This window comes from Montipora capricornis, chromosome 11, assembly GCF_036669925.1.
Source record: "Montipora capricornis isolate CH-2021 chromosome 11, ASM3666992v2, whole genome shotgun sequence".
Taxonomy (NCBI): domain Eukaryota; kingdom Metazoa; phylum Cnidaria; class Anthozoa; order Scleractinia; family Acroporidae; genus Montipora; species Montipora capricornis.
In genome coordinates, this window is record NC_090893.1 from 1,080,150 (window position 1) to 1,092,649 (window position 12,500).

The 12,500-nt window shown below is 38.4% G+C and overlaps 2 protein-coding genes, 1 long non-coding RNA gene and 1 pseudogene across 4 annotated transcripts in view; 3 read left to right on the forward strand and 1 right to left on the reverse strand.

The window, feature by feature from the left end:
• LOC138023593 (uncharacterized) overlaps nucleotides 1-12,500 on the forward strand; it is a 213,690-nt gene that overhangs the window by 62,549 nt on the left and 138,641 nt on the right. The gene's annotated exons all lie outside the window — the stretch shown is intronic.
• On the forward strand, nucleotides 619-5,078 carry LOC138023606 (uncharacterized). The gene is made up of 3 exons (XR_011126719.1): nucleotides 619-868; nucleotides 2,275-2,620; nucleotides 3,290-5,078. It is a non-coding gene; the product is annotated as an uncharacterized lncRNA (long non-coding RNA).
• Nucleotides 5,200-9,095, reverse strand: LOC138023596 (uncharacterized; annotated as a pseudogene).
• Nucleotides 9,262-12,500, forward strand: part of LOC138023599 (uncharacterized) — a 6,297-nt gene continuing 3,058 nt past the window's right edge. Inside the window, exons 1-2 of the mRNA XM_068870620.1 lie at nucleotides 9,262-9,946; nucleotides 11,199-11,272. Of these exons, the coding sequence (XP_068726721.1) occupies nucleotides 9,410-9,946; nucleotides 11,199-11,272 (611 nt within the window). The 5' untranslated portion in view covers nucleotides 9,262-9,409. The remainder of the gene's footprint in view (nucleotides 9,947-11,198; nucleotides 11,273-12,500) is intronic.

The following is a 12,500-nucleotide window of genomic DNA, read 5'->3' on the forward strand; positions in this document are numbered from 1 at the left end:
AGAGCGGAAAATCGGAGTACCCGGAGAAAAACCTCTTGGAGCAAGGAGTCAACCACCAACAAACTCAACCCACATATGACGCCGAGACCGGGAATCGAACCCGGGCCACATTGTTTTGGTGGTAGGCGAGTGCTCTCACCACTGCGGTACCCCTGCTCCACACACTTACACAAATTTTCAAAATTTATTAAATTGCATCAGTGCTGCAGTTTATTTCGGAGGCGATTACGTATTTACGAATCTTCTAGACCTTTGTGAAGACATATATAAAGAACATTAAGTTTACCATTAGGCGCCGGCTGGTGATGAAATTTGGTGATCAATTAAAGGCCCACCTTCAACCGACAGGCTTTTCGACCGTTTGTTTTTGCACAAAATCCGCCATGCTGGAGGCATTGAAACAAAGGCAAGTCAAGCTTGACTGGTTCAGGTCTCTTTGTTTTAATGTCCCAGTCAATAATAATGAGCTTGCCCTCTAGCAACAAACGATCACATGGTACAAAATCCGCCATGCAAAAAGCCTATTCGCACAAAATTCGCACTGCTTATCGTAGTGCTCTGATTGGATGAATGTGTTCCACGGCAAGCAATGCCTGTCGGAAGGTGGGCCTTTAAGTTTATTTTCATATATTAAAATCTTGACCGTACCTTATTTTATCTATCATACGTTCTCTAGATCTTCTCTAGTTTTCTCCTATTTTACTAATGCAAGGTAATAACTGAAACGTTTTTGGCGCTGTTGGCGCTGATACGAAAGGAAATTTACTGAGTTTGCGTTGCGCGCATATTCAGCGGTTTGCGCGTGAACGACTCTGTCGGCCGGCAGACAACGAAGTGAGTCACGAAGGCTTGCGACAGCTTTAAAAAGGTATGTAATTTTGTATACTCTTATTGTTATAGCATCAATCGCAGAGATGTGAGAATAGCGAAAATGTAAAAGCATTCTAGAACTTTTGTGAGCAACTCTGAACACCAAGGCCAGGAATGTGTTGGCCCTGTGTGTTAAAATTATACCAACAAAAACTAACGTGGCAAAGCCCTGACATAAATGGTAACATAAAGGAGTCAAAAAGCCAGTTATAATTTTAGTGTTGATTTTATGTACCTGTGGAATCATAACCTTGGTTTGCTAAGGCTTTAACAATTGGCATTTTTGATAACCATTGTCAGGCACAATAATCACAAAGTTGATCTTACAAGACTTCATGAATTCTTTTGAGCACATATTACCAATGGCCAATTTCTCACCATCTTAACATCGACAACTTGCTTGGTTGAAGGATTAATTTAAGCTACAATGTTGGTTTTTCTACTTGCTGTGTGCTGTCCCAGGCAGCGCTTAAAAAATTACTTCAGCAAGGTGTCAATTTTCAGTAACTTGGCATGTTAGGTATACAGAGTCTAAGTTCTTTATTATTATTATTATTATTATTATTATTAGTAGTAGTAGTAGTAGTAGTAGTAGTAGTATTGTTAATTTATTTGTCATTTTATTATTGTTATTATTTTATTTTATTTTATTTTTTATGCACTTTTTTAGTTGTAGTCTTAAAATAATAGTAGTTGATGATTAAATATTATTTATAGTTAACAATTATTATTCTCTGAAATGAAGGTTGATACTTAACAACTATTCACGGAAGTGGAGGTGGCTAGTGGTGGATATTTACAGAGCCGCGAAGCACTACTAAAACAGTGAAATAATATATAGAACAAAAAATTAATTTGGATGTTTTCTTCACTTGTCGCGGATGCAAATCGGGACGCCATTTTTTCCAGAGTTGCTCGGAGGTAAATAGCACAGGATATTCGGAGTTTGACGAGCCAATCAGTGCCCGCGTTCAATGCTATCCACTGTTTTAGTATTTACTACCTAGCCGTGAATCCAAACAAGTCAATCAGCACACGCGGAAAGCACTATTCACTAATATCTTGTGGGGAAAATACTAAAGTATAATGCTCACATCATTGTAATATTATCACTGGTACTGTGGATGGAAGCCTGGCATCTAAGTGGTTAACACCTCTAACTTCATATCAGGAGGTATGGGCTCAAGCCTTGCTGTTGCATTGTTTCTGTAGGCAAGGAACTGCTGTGGGTAATCTGCAATGGACTATTGTGGCATCCCATCCAGGGGTCAACAAACTGACCCCTGGATGGTAACTGAGTAATTAAGTACCAGCCTTTTGATACGTCAATTGGCTCGTATGCAGAATATTACTAACACCACCTTTCCTTTTTCTATTATTATTATGTGATTTTTTAATAAATAGATGGGAAAGCACAACAAAGAAAGCAGGCGGAATTACTTAAAAAGAAGACGAAAGATGTTGAAAGAGAGGAAAGAACAAAATAAGGATTCAACATCCCAGTTTCAAGAGAATGAAGAGGAAAGTACTTGTTCAGAGAGCATAGCTGAACAGGCCACTCACAAGAAAAGCAGGAGTGACAAGTGTCAAGAAACTGTGAAAGCCCAATATCGCACTCTTGGTGATTTACCACCAGAGTTGCAATTTGACCCAATGAAGGACAATCTTTATTTCTCTTTTGTGAATTTTTTTGAAAACAAGAGAAAGTTGCAGAAACTGATAGAAAATCCACTTGGAGATCATTGAGCTGGTGAGACTGTATATACATGTAGAGTAAAGCAGTTTTATCATAAGATCATACAAAAGGCATCTTATGAAAAAGTGACTCCTGATAGAAGCTGAGTCTTCTTTTATCATAATTATCAATATGCATTTGTCAGTGTTGTTTTGGCACATTGATACATGTATTTGTGGTACACTGGGTGACTAATTACACACCTTCCTTGGAGAAACATCATGTTATTTGGTATTGTCATTTTGACTTGAACATTTTTGTGGACATATTGAGCCACTGTTGAGTTTCATTTTGTGAGGAGAGAAGCTATATCATGAATCATGTGTACCACCATGATGACCAGAAGTGCAGTTAATAATTGTTGTAGTTCCATGTGATTTGCTATATACATGTAGTAAAGTGTTGTCATGCAATTCTCCTGCAGGAGTGTAAATTTACTACACTAAGAACCTAGTGGAGTTACTGTTGCAGTGTACATTGTTTTAATAGATCTTCTGCATTTAAGTGGTATACTGTAAGCATATCCAGTGTCAACACTGCAGTAACAAGATGTACAATGTATTGAATTTAAGCATTTACTGAGTCTCCTCTTTTCCTTGTGAATTTGTAATTTATATGTGCTAGAGAAAGACTTAGTGTATCGGGTACCGAATATGCCTTAATCATGAATTTTCTTAATTTCAGGACTAACAGGCTGCCCCAAGGACTCACACCAATAATTTAAAGTGTTAATAGCCTCTTTCAAGTTCATAGGAGCCTTCAGTTTTTCTGGCTCTAGTTTCACCCTCTTGAGTATGTAATAAAATCGGAAGCCTTTGTATACAAGCAACTACCATTCGTTTTTGTTTCTCAATTTGCCCTTAAAGATCCCTGGCAGCTCTTAGCTCTAGCAATATCATTGTCGATTATTATGACATACTAATAGTTAGATAAAACATGTAACCTGTACACCAGGGTCCGGTTCCTCAAAAGCCGATTAACACTAATCCCAGATTAAAAACTAACCAAGCATTTTATTTCTCTACTGCCAAATGCTGTTCAATGCAGATTCTTGGCAGAACTTTACACGAGAAGACGTCAATTTTGAAAAACAAAAATAAGCAAAAAAAACTTTCAACAAAAAGTCGAAAATGTGAAACAAAAGTTTACGCTAATCCTGGATTAATTTAATCGACTGTCGAGGAACCGGGCCCAGGTGTTTAAAGGCCAATAATATCAATACAAACCCATTGTTAAAATTATTTTAATCCCACTTCCTGTTTCTTTTGTTCAATGGGCACCTTTTTCACTCATCATTTAAGAGTGTACAAAAACCAAAATTGTTTCCGAAAGAATCAACAGAATTTTGCTTTGTAAGTTTTCAGATTGACTTAGATTAAAGTGATTTTCTGGGTGATTTTCTAATCCTGCTTCAAACAACTGGGCTGGGGGATTTCATTTGTGGAGCAATATAATGAGGGATTTCATTGCACTTGGCAACTGGACTCTCTGTGAACTTGATTTTTGCCACGCTACTTTGATCAAAAGAAAGTTTCCTGTAGAAAACCCACCTTCACAGCAGCTTTTTGGCCTGATTGTAAAAACCATTATTACTGGTCAGTGGTGGATTCAGGGGAGTGGCCAGAGAGACCGCCCTGTCCCCTTATCTGGTCTGGATCTGCCAGATCTGGTCAAAACCAGTTTTCTTTTCTAAGATAACCATAAAAAAAAAAAAAATTGGCCCCATCTCACAGCACTTTCACTGATCTGTCCTTGTGGGATGCAAAAGAACCCACACCAATGTTCGTAAAGACTAGGGGACATAGACCCCGGTTGTGTGGTCAACCTTTCATTGACTGGGTGGGTTATCTGGAAGGAGATCTAAATATAGGGATAACCTCTTGATTCTCCTCCAGGAACAGTAATAGTTACCTGAAAGTAATGGAATAAATGGATTAACCTTCATAAAATCCCTGCCCTGCTTATGAGCAACCAGAAACAGGCTTTTAATTTTGCAACAGTCTAATATCAACACATGTAAATTATCTTGGGAGTAAAGAAAGGCAGTCAATAACCTGTAAAACCATTTTTCTTTTGGCAAGTACTTTGATGTATTTCACAAAACAATATTATTCAATGTGGTTGTCATATATGAACAGAACTAGAAGCCAACATGGCATTGTATGTTTAAGTAGCTATAATCATAAAATAACTTCAATATAATAGACTTCATATAAACTAAAATTACTGTTTGAATTTAATACTAGATGTAGCTTAACAGGGCTTGAACTAACTTTCCACCAAGCACTTGACAAATCATTCAGGAATCCTGTTTTTTTCTTGATTACAATCCTTTTTTGGCTGAACAAATATGTCCAGAGTTTGAAAATCCACTTTAACTGGAAACTACTTCTAGCCCTATTTATAATAATTTGATTGTAGCCATGATTTGAACAATAACATATCAAAGTCTATTAAATTTGTTCACAGTTCCTGCAGTTTTAAATCAAATTGCAGCTGGCCACATGAGCAATAATGAAATGGTGCGATTAATATTATCACTACTATGAAGAAAACTTTGAATTGTGATATTTCTAAGAATGATAATTATTGTCATTCTTAGAAAATTAATATCACACTTAACACTGGAGCTTGCGTGGAAGAGGGCAAACAACAAAAACATTTTCCCTTTCAACAATGTCAATAGCTGGGATGAATTTGCCATAGATTCTCTGGACAGGGATAAAACTTGAACCTCCTTCTGGTTCAAATAGATCTTTGCACCAGACTTCAACTGGAGCTCCTAAGGCATGTCTCGAGGGATGAGCTTGAAACCAGTGAACTGATGCCAAAATACAAGACACATATTGATCATTCACTTTAACATTCTGTTTCATAAAGTAGTCAACAACTCCAGGCCTCAAATCACACCCAGAGGTGTCAATTGTACCCCCAAGTTTACACCATCTTGCTACAATAAATGCGGATCTGTCGCTTCTAGATTTGCTAGATCCCAGAAGGTCTCCATTACATTTACAGGCAGCAAACCTCTCAAAGTATGGTGTTACAGAATCTTCATCTATTCCATTGAAAATGGCACTATAACAATTCTTCAAATGAAAAAGGGCACTAGCATCTAAATTATCTCGAGAGGAAGGTCCACAGCAAGTGTATAAAGACTCCGCACAGGACCATTCATTGCTTCTTTGTACAGGGCCGATGGAAAGGCGACTGGCATTGATGACTTCAGAAAAAATGTAATCATGTTCAGTTGATAAACTGTCTTGAAGACTTCCTGATTGTTTAGAAGTCAGCCTTGTTAACAGTGGCTTAAATCTCTCTTGAAACATATTTGGAAGGGGAATGTCTCTCATAAACTGATTTGAAGTAAACTTCCTCATCAACTGGATCTCAACTGCTCGTTGATTTGTCCCATAGTCTCCCAAGATGCCATTATACCGCTCAAAGCTAAACAGCCAAAAAGCATATACAGGTCCATAATCCATAACACAGTCTAAAAGATGTGCGTGCAAATGCATATTTGGAGTAACCCTTTCCTTACCATACAATTCTTCAAAACGCTTGCAGAACTTTAAGAGGTGCGAGTGAGCCAAAATTGCTTTAGCTTCTTTTGTAACGATGAGCATAAATACCAACAACCCAGGACAAAATCACGCCACAGTTCCAAGTCATCCTTGGGCAAAATGTTCCATAATGCATACACAGAAAATATCACAGTAAATGACTTCCATTGGTCGGCAGTAAAACCTCCATAACTGTTCCTAATTTTCTTAGGCATTCTTCCAACAGAGGCTGGCACTTTCACCTTTTCCAATTTCTCCTGTACTTAAAGCAAGTCTTTCTTCTCAAGCAATGGCTTGTCTGAATCAAGCCAAATGTTCCTCATCACATGTTTTGCCGTACCTGTGAACAGGTTGTGCATTAGATCTACTATATGAAAACGGACACAGTCAAAGTAAGGTAACTGCATCAGTTCACTGTATCTAGTACCATATCTTTGCTCTACATGGGAACAGTCACCTGCAGAAGTTTGCTCAAGGATCTCTTGAGCTTGTTGCCGGTGTTCATGATTACTTCTCAGAGGTGAAGGATCAAATCCAGAGAAATCAATTTTTGTCGCGACTGTGCCTAGAAAATGCTTTTTACATTTGGAACAGCCAATGTTTGATGCATGACCTGTAAAACCGCAAACCTTTCTTGCTGCAGGGACATCACAACCTACACAAAGAAGGGCTGCATGAAATACCTCGGCTGTGGTTGAGTCATGTGCTTTAATGCTTACACCATATTCCCACAAGGCATTCAACTCAGGAACAAGGGGCTACAAGTAAGTATTTATGGGCAGTTTAGGTTCATGGGGTCCAGGAATGACACCAACTAAAAACACATTCTCCGGTTTAGACCTCTCAGTTCTTGGAAGATTCATTAATACCATGTATAGAGCCCCCACACTGTACAAGGAGTGTTTGAATGGCTGGAACCAGTCAACGTTCAACATAAACGCATAATTTCTCGGTGCTGCAAGGAAAGGTTTTCCATAGGCATATTGCCATTCTTTCCAGATGCGTCCATCAAATATATCAGCTAGATATCCTACTGGAATGTCCCTACTTCTCCATAACTCACACTTTGAGGCAAAACCAGGCCTTTGAAGAAAATACTTAAGATTTTCAGTGACACTGTTATAGCAGTACACTTTGAATGGATAAAGTTTTGTTTGCCCCGTCTTTAATGTTACCTCTTTCAGAAGGGGTTCCCCACATGCAGTTCTGCGAAAATGCTGTCGATGGTGTGGGTATTGGACAAATGTGCACTTCTTTGAAACTCTTCTGTTAAGTGTTTCATAACAATCATCAAAGTTATATAAGCTGTTACACTTGGGGCACACAACATACTTTATGAACTTATCTTGATCAAGCCCAAGTTGTTTACGTAGCAGGTGGACTGTCTTTGGAAAAAACATTGCAAAGCTTTTCACTAATGGAAAAATGGTTCCTAAGGAATCAAATACTGCCCATAGAAATGCAAGTAGTAATTCAAACGCATTGTCAGACAGTGAGCAGAATGACGACCAAACACATAGGAAAATAAGCATCCAACGGACAATGACTTTTGGATTTCCATAAATCCCTGACGATTCAGAAACATCCACTGAAGGTACTTTACTGAGACCTTGAGGGAAGTCTTCGTTAACATCCTCATCTGCGACATCCCAGAATTCCATCAGAACATCTGGTCGCATCCTTTCATGGTACATAAAATCCTCAGAGTCTGAATCACTATCTTTTAATAAAAGATAATCCTCTTCTTCAAGATTCTTGATGAAAACATGACTGGTATCTGATAAGTAAAATTGAGCAATAAAATGTCAATTAATTTTAGCTGCTAATTGTGTTAGGATATGAATTATGTGAATGTCAATACAAGCATACATCTACATTTAGTTCCTTCTTCATTTCATCATAACAGCCCATTTCCGAGTTGCTGCATGCCTCAGTTTCAAATCAAGTCCTGTTGCACAACCATTCAAATGAAAATGAGTTGCATATTCTTATGCAAATCAAACTCATTTCCCTTACAATAGTTGAGCACCAAGACTCACTTCGAAACCGAGGCAAACCGCAACTCGGAAATGGCCTATTGAGGTGATGGTTATGAAGTTCTTTTAATTGCAGCCATTGCTATTCAAATTAAGTGAGGACTGAATGATTTATCCAAAATTTAAAGTCACTTTCCTGGCTAAAAATGAAGGCTTGTTTGATAACCCTTCAAAGAGACAAATACATTTAAAACAAATAAAGGTAAAGTAAAGTGAAACCACAAAAAATTACTGGTTGACACTACGTTCTGCTTACTGAGGCTCTGCTATGGTAAATTCCGATAAGTAACATGGCCCCAAAAAGTAGCGACAACTGCACATAAAGTGAAACCGCAAAAAATAACATCCTTCAGTTGAAATTTCCTTTAATTTCTGACAGCAAAGTGAAACATCAACAAAGCACCAACACCAAACTTTTAAAATTCAGAGAAACGAAATTTTCCTCGTCCCAAGCCTCTGGCAGGGCCTTACTTATTTAGCCATCTGTAAGGGACCATTATTATATCCTAAAGAGCCCCCACGGGCCCTGTGCAGAGTCTACTTTCTCTCGCCGATTATATAATAATATAAAGCGGAAAGTAGACTCTGTCGGCAGGGAAAGACACATCAAGACAGAGCATGGATGTTCTAACATACTTACCCGGCGCCGATCACGTATGTTTGTCTGTTTCACTGTATAAATTTTTGTCACATTCCTTATGCTCGTCCACTGCCATTTGTGGACTTTCATAAAACAAATCACACCGTGCTTCGGCTTGTACTAAGCCATCTTCCTCGTCTGAAGATTCAGTTTTCTGCCACTCATCTTTTTCTTTACTAAAATAAAGATCGAAGTGCTCTCTGTATGTCTTGACTGACACATTCTCTTTGCAATGTGGGCAAAAACGCCGCTTCTTGGGAGCCATATTGGATCAGTTGATATTGAGCCTCCGATTCAAGTGTTTAGCGGCAATGTCTAGCAAAATGGGCATCAATCAATAATCTGGCAAAGAGCACCAATGGAAGGCCATATCAAAATTAACTTCGCATTTATTGGCTCAAGCTTGAACTGTTGACAATTGCAAGGTAGGGTTTCGCCGGCGGTGTATTTGAATTTCAGCGGATCCGACGTTCGTTCTTTCCCTTGACCTAGCTACAGCGTTGACTTCATTTTGCTCTCTTGTATTCGCTTGATCTTCTTCTTTTGTCCCGTTCTTTAAGTAAATATGGCACGAGTACCTCCCAATAAGCCTAGTAAACATCGTAAGATACCGAAGTCGGCGTCTAATCGGCCGAGAGAATCTCCAACACCGTCTGGTTCCAGCGCGACTAGATCAGAGCAGCATGAACGACGCGATGAAGAAACTCGTTCGACTGAAAGACCATTAACCCAGACACCAGAAAATCAGGATAATGGGGGACGGAGGTTAAACGTCTCCGCATCTACGTCCTCTTCTTCTACGTCTACGTGCTCTTCAACTCCGAGCAGTTCGACGCTGCCGACCGTCGCTGTGCTGATTCCAAGGGTTCCAAGAAGTGATCGTGACAGTTCAAATCGTTGCTTAGAACCCTTGAATTTGGCCTCAGCGCTAAATAGAGTCGATCCTTCGGTTGAAACAAGTAATATCCCGCGCATTGATGATTTCATGCAAAGGTTGGAAACTCTGTTTGAAAACCAAAACCAGTTCTTTGAGAAGCACATGGCTCAAAGGCGGGAAAATCCAGCACCGCCAGCATCCAAGCGCCTTCCCAAGGAGCTGTTGGTAAGTCATCGATCATTTAAATTAACTTTAACAACCAGGCCCCAGTTGTTCGAAGGATGGATAGCGCTGTCCACTGGATTAATCACTTAAATTGTATTTATCTGTTGGACAGTGATTTATCCGGTGGATAGCGTTATCCACCTTTTGAACAACCGAGTAGAATACAAACATTGTCAAATAAATCTCTTCCTGTCCACCTAACTGGTCTCTGTAGAGAATGTACAGAAACACCACTGTTTTCTGGCAAATGACCAGGAATCCCCACATCATATCAGTAATTTGTGGAGTGGAATACTACACTGTAAGAAAATTAGGTTGAGTGCTTTATACAAAGAATGCCAGTGAACATGACATTATGTAATCATCCTAATTTACAGGATAAGAAAGAGCAAAACAGTCAACACAAAAAATTGCAGAATTTATGGAAAGATATCCATCCTAAAACGAACCAAACAACTATTAACTGTTTTAAACTTGTTTTAGTTCAGGACCACCCACAATCATGATACTTTGCAGGCAGGCACAGCATCGCCACTATTTTCTATAATACAGAAATTACTGGTCATCTGACACATAATTTTTATTGGTTTCCATTGTGGTGTATTTTTGGACTTTGTGTATTGGTTCTGTTTGCATCACTATTGGAGCTAATTATGTTGTGAAGAGCAAAATAAGGCTGAAAGCGAGGTTGTCCTCCGATTGAAATAAAGAGTTTGGCCCAGCATGACAAAACATATACACCATGTAGCAGAAAATCATCTCCTTCACAGACCAAACAACTGCATGTAGTTGCTCAGATCCAGGCACTTCCAAAGAAACTGAAACCTTTATTGAAAGGTTATTTTGGCACTTTATTAAAAGCGTTATGCTTCAAAAGAGGCAAAAGAAAATGCTAAACTGCTTTTCAGGTCAAATTATGACAGAAAAAAAACCACAGGAAATGAATGTGCAAAAATAACATTTGCTTAGTCATACTGTAATTAAGAATGCCCTAGAGTCAAAGCATTTTCTATGAAGTATAAATCGTCCGGGCCTACCACCCACCTTTTGACACAACTGCTGACTGGACGATTTCCCGGTTAATAACAACAGCAAAGGCTTGCAAAGTATCATGGTTGCGGATAGCCCTTTAAATATAACATGAAGCATTTTAACTAAGAAAACACTTCTATAAAGTAGGAAAAAACTGCTTGCAAAGCATAGGTTAAGTCAAGGAAGTAATAGTAATAGTGTGTTTTTATTGTTGTTTCAGGCCAATGTAAGGGACGTTTATGCAACCTTGACAGGGCCAGATGGGAAAGAACTGAAATGGAATTTATCTATGAGGTGCATTTGTTATAATGAGCAAATGTCTGTTTACTAAACAAAAAACACAAATGTCTGATGTGCAAACTGTATACATGTAGATCACTGGACTCTACAGTTGTGTTAGACATCTGTTACCTGTAGGTCATAACACTTACCAGTATCAATATTATTTTCAAGTCCACAATTGAGCAGTTCGGCTTCTTTTATAGGTCAGTTAATTGTGAGATCTTAGTTTGGTGTCATGTCTTAAATGACTACACTTTCCAAAGCATAATGCCAAGTGACCACTATACTTTTTTCCACAGTAAAAATAACTTACAATTCTTGTTTTTTACAATTTTTCCAGTCTAAAACTAAGGGCTTATACCTATCGAATAGTTCAATATTAAATTGTTGTGAGATCTGAATATGGTCCATTTTGCGAGTGACAGCATTTGCCAGATCTTCAAGCATATGTATCATACTGAGTGACCACCATATCTTACTGTTCTAAATGCATTAAGGAATTTTTGCATTGAAAATTTTCAGTCCATAATTCAATGTTTTTGCTTGTTTCGAGTTCAGTAGTATTGTGAGATCTTAATATGGTCCATTTTGCGAGTGACGGCATTTGCCAGATCTTCAAGAATATGTATCATACTGAGTGACCACCATATATTACTGTTCCAAATGCATTAAGGAATTTTTGCTTTGCAAAAATTTCAGTCCAAAACTCAAGGTTTTTGCTTGTTTCCAGTTCAGTAGTATTGTGAGATCTTAATATGGTCCATTGTGCGAGTGACGGCATTTGCCAGATCTTCAAGCATATGTATCATACTGAGTGACCACCAGGGCATATATTACTGTTCTAAATGCATTAAGGAATTTTTGCTTTGAATATTTTCAGTACAAAACTCAAGGTTTTTGCTTGTTTCCAGTTCAGTAGTATTGTGAGATCTTAATATGGTCCATTTTGCGAGTGATGGCATTTGCCAGATCTTCAAGCATATGTATCATACTGAGTGACCACCATATATAACTGTTCTAAATGCATTAAGGAATTTTTGCTTTGAAAATTTTCAGTCCAAAACTCAAAGTTTTTGCTTGTTTCCAGTTCAGTAGTATTGTGAGATCTTAATATGGTCCATTGTGCGAGTGACGGCATTTGCCAGATTTTCAAGCATAAAATGCATGTATCGTGCTTAGTGAACAGGGGCCTGTTCCTGGAAGAAGGAGTTAAGTTATACCAAGTATGACAGTTATTCCA